A 3,584-nucleotide genomic window follows, 5' to 3' on the forward strand; every position below is an offset into this window, starting at 1 on the left:
ATGGTATTGTCAATTTGGATTCTCTGCTGATATATTAACGATATTATCTTATTTTATCTTCAAAATACATTGATGATGAACAATGATTTTGATATTTTAAAATACTTATTGTTTTCCCTCTGTTATGCTTTTAAAACAATGTTATCAGGATAGACTATAATCCTTCTCTGGTATCTCTCATATGGACCAAATAACTTGTTATGGGAGCAAAGGTAGCATACATTTGTATTGATTCAAGAATACTAAATATGTAAGCATGTTGCTTGAAGAACAATTCAAGCAGAAACTTTATAGATCATGAAAACTAGCACAGAAAACTAACCATGTTGGATTAAACTGAGGAAGAGAATCACAATTTGATTATTGCATAATACATATTTGTTGTGAAAAAAAGAGTAAAACAGACAAATCTTGGCTGCAAATAAATAACAAACTGACACAGCACAGAACAAATTCCTGCAGTTGGAGCTTTGAAGGCAAACTTTCATGGAAAGGAAGAACTTGTGTAGGATCAAGCAAGGGAGAGTAACCTTCTCTGTTCTTAACAGAAAGCACACTACATAACAGGCAACATTTTGATAGAATTAGAACCAAGAAGAGGGTGACTTCTTCTTTTACATGGATGACTGACTCTGTCATAGAGAATAGTGTAATTTGAGCTGCCAACTTCCCTAGAATAACAATGTCCATGATCACTTGCATAACTGTAATCTTGCTGTGTTTCACCCAATCCCCTAACAACCAAATTCCTTTTGATGACCATAGTTCCCTGACCATCCTGCACATTTTTCACAGAACTCTTTGAAAATCCAACAGCTGAACTCCTTGACTTGTCCACATTAAATCCCAATGTAACATTTGAAACGGATAAAGAAGTATCATCGTCCTGATCCACGTCATATGTGTTCAAGTACAGGGAAAATTCTGTGTGTGTGTCCTTAACAAAGGGTGATGGCAGATTAGCATGAACACTGTCATTGGAAAGAATCAGTTGCTTCACAGTTTGCATATCCCCATCATTAGCCATCACCATTGAATTGTTGTAAACAAAATCTTGTGCAAAACTGATAGTAACATTCCCATAGGAGGATCTAATCCAACCAGTACACAAAATGGACCTCCTTGCACTAGTCCAAAATATTCCATTCAAACCTTCAAAGTCAGTGACCAGAGACAAAGCCAAAGGCTTGTTAACAATATCCAAAACTCCTCCTTCTGTTCTACTGCTCTTCCCATCCAACCAAATGTGCAAATTTGCATCAACAAACCAAACATTCAAAGCGTTCGTCACGGTGAACCCCACCGAATGACTCTTCCCATCCAACAATGTCCCCAAAAGTGGCGTGATCTCAATATCATAGGAGGGAAGATCAAATGAGCCAATTCCAGTAATAGGCCTCCACAAGAGGGGGTTAACCCCTCCAGTGTAGATCACAGTAAAAGGCCAAACTGCACCCACAACATTCCCATCAAGAGAAACTACAACCTCCCTGAAAGGACCACCCCCAGGCACATCAGTGAGGTTGTTGGCATTGAGATATTCCTCAGGAGGGTTAGTGTACCAAAACTCATCCCTCTCATGAAACGAAACATACACCTCCAACACAGCCCTATAGGCATTCTGGGGTACCCTAAACTCTTTGAAACCCCCATCAGTTGAATTGTCAATAACAAACCACAACCCATCATTCAGTGGGAGGTTTCTCGAAATGGGCAGAACCAAATCAGCAGGGATACCACCCCCAAATGCCAAAGCTCCAACCTTTGAATCAGACCCATCACCAAAACGCTTCTTCACAGAAGGGTAAAAGTGAATAGTGACATCAACATGGTAAACCCCAGTGTAGGTTTCATCCACCACGTTGCCCAGAAACACTGCAAAGGTTTGATTTTGGGGACTTAACAACAAAGAATGGTACCTTGTTATGTCCTTGTGGACACTCCAAACAATGCCGGTGGCTCTTGGCTCTGCAGTGCAGCTTCTCAGAAGCTCAACCCCACCAAGCCACACACCGAAAATGCGATCAAATTGTCTTCCTTTGCAAGTGGCCTTCCACTCAAGCACGATTTTGGAGAATGTTTTGAAGGGGTAGTGCGAGGGTGGGCTGTAGTTGGCGAGGACCGGTGGTTGGCCATAGGTGAAGCCAAAGTCGTGGTGGAGAATGTGGTGAGAGAAAGGTTTTGTTTTGGGGAGTTCAATGGGTCTTGTGACTTCAAAGTACTCCGTTGGTGGTGGAGGGTCGTCAGAAGAGTTGAGTTCAGAAGGAAAATCAATGGTGTGTTGTTTGATTTTGTAGAGATTAGATGCAGAAATGGAGAGGAAATGGGAGAAGACGAGGAAGATGAAGAGGAAGAAATAATTGTCCATCGTGTAGGAAGTGATAATTGCTAAGATGATTTTTGCTTTGAGAGTTGTTGTTTCCCTGCATATAAAACAAAACCAACAAGGTAATCAAATACTTTCCTTCTATATTGTTTGGCATTTTAGGAGAAAATATGTATATTGTTTTTTTTTACCATGTTAATCAAACTTAGGTAGTATGGTAATACAACCTAAGTAGTATGGTAATACACTTACAGTTCTAAAATGCATTCTCCTAAAGTTAAATTCTAAAAACTATCATCATGTAAATAATATAACTTAAAAGTTAAGAAGATCAAATAAATAGTTTATCCAAAGATAGTGTAAATAGTAGAATTTGAAATCTTATTATAATCAATCAGTCATATATAATAGATGTGTTAATTTTTGAATAATCACTTTTAAAAAGTTATACTTATTTTAATCTCTTATCAACTGATGAGTTAAAACTTGTTTAGATTAATCTATATTTATATATTTATATAAAAAGAAGTTTTTTTTTTCTTGTGTCCATTTTTTTTTCTTTTTACTTTTTTTCCGATGCACATATACAATACTATAATATAATATATAATAGATACATGATATATGAATATTATAAAATGTATCATAATTTTTAAAAATATTATAAATATATGAATGTTATTGTATGAATCCAAATTAAAACCATGTGTACTAAAGTCTTTAACACAAAAAATATAAATTATTGTCATCATAAAAGTACCATTAGAAGAAAACTCTTAATGACCAATCTAGAAACCAGTTTATAATAGAAACTATTTTAGTTATCAATTTAGAGATCAATTATAATTTTTTGAACTATTTTAGTTACCAATAATGTTTAGTTTATAATTTTGTTACTATATTCACTTATTATTTTTTGTCACTAAAATTGGTCATTATTCAAAAAATTTATTGTAATCTACTAGGACTTTATAAATAGATATTTCATTTATAAGTATCAATAAAATATCCTAAAGTATCGGATATGAATACGTGTCGAATATGGATATGTGACCCATATTAAAGTATCGATGCATCATAACTTTTGCTCCTTAAGTTAGCTTTTTATTCCAATCTAATTGATACTTTTTTAAATTTAACTATTTCTAAATTAAATAAATAAATATCATCCATAAAATAAATAAAAACTATTTATAATTAAATTATATATAAAATAAATAAAAACTATTTTATAATTAAATTATAAAGGTTATTTACA

The 3,584-nt window shown here is 34.2% G+C and overlaps 1 protein-coding gene across 1 annotated transcript; it reads right to left on the reverse strand.

Annotated features, from left to right (window-relative positions):
* Positions 1 to 305: 305 nt before the first annotated feature.
* LOC114170067 (Peptide-N4-(N-acetyl-beta-glucosaminyl)asparagine amidase A protein) lies at positions 306 to 2,428 on the reverse strand. Its single transcript, XM_028055542.2, has one exon. It carries the CDS (start codon positions 2,366 to 2,368, stop codon positions 557 to 559), a length of 1,812 nt encoding a protein of 603 aa, XP_027911343.1. The 5' UTR covers positions 2,369 to 2,428; the 3' UTR covers positions 306 to 556.
* Between the last annotated feature and the right edge of the window lie 1,156 nt (positions 2,429 to 3,584).

Source organism: Vigna unguiculata, chromosome 11, assembly GCF_037176805.1.
Source record: "Vigna unguiculata cultivar grain cowpea cultivar isolate G323 ecotype 2 chromosome 11, ASM3717680v1, whole genome shotgun sequence".
Lineage (NCBI taxonomy): Eukaryota > Viridiplantae > Streptophyta > Magnoliopsida > Fabales > Fabaceae > Vigna > Vigna unguiculata.

Bases quoted from the DNA above. Each gene is read 5' to 3' on its own strand.
- LOC114170067 (XM_028055542.2), bottom strand. From the start codon at position 2,368: ATGGACAATTATTTCTTCCTCTTCATCTTCCTCGTCTTCTCCCATTTC.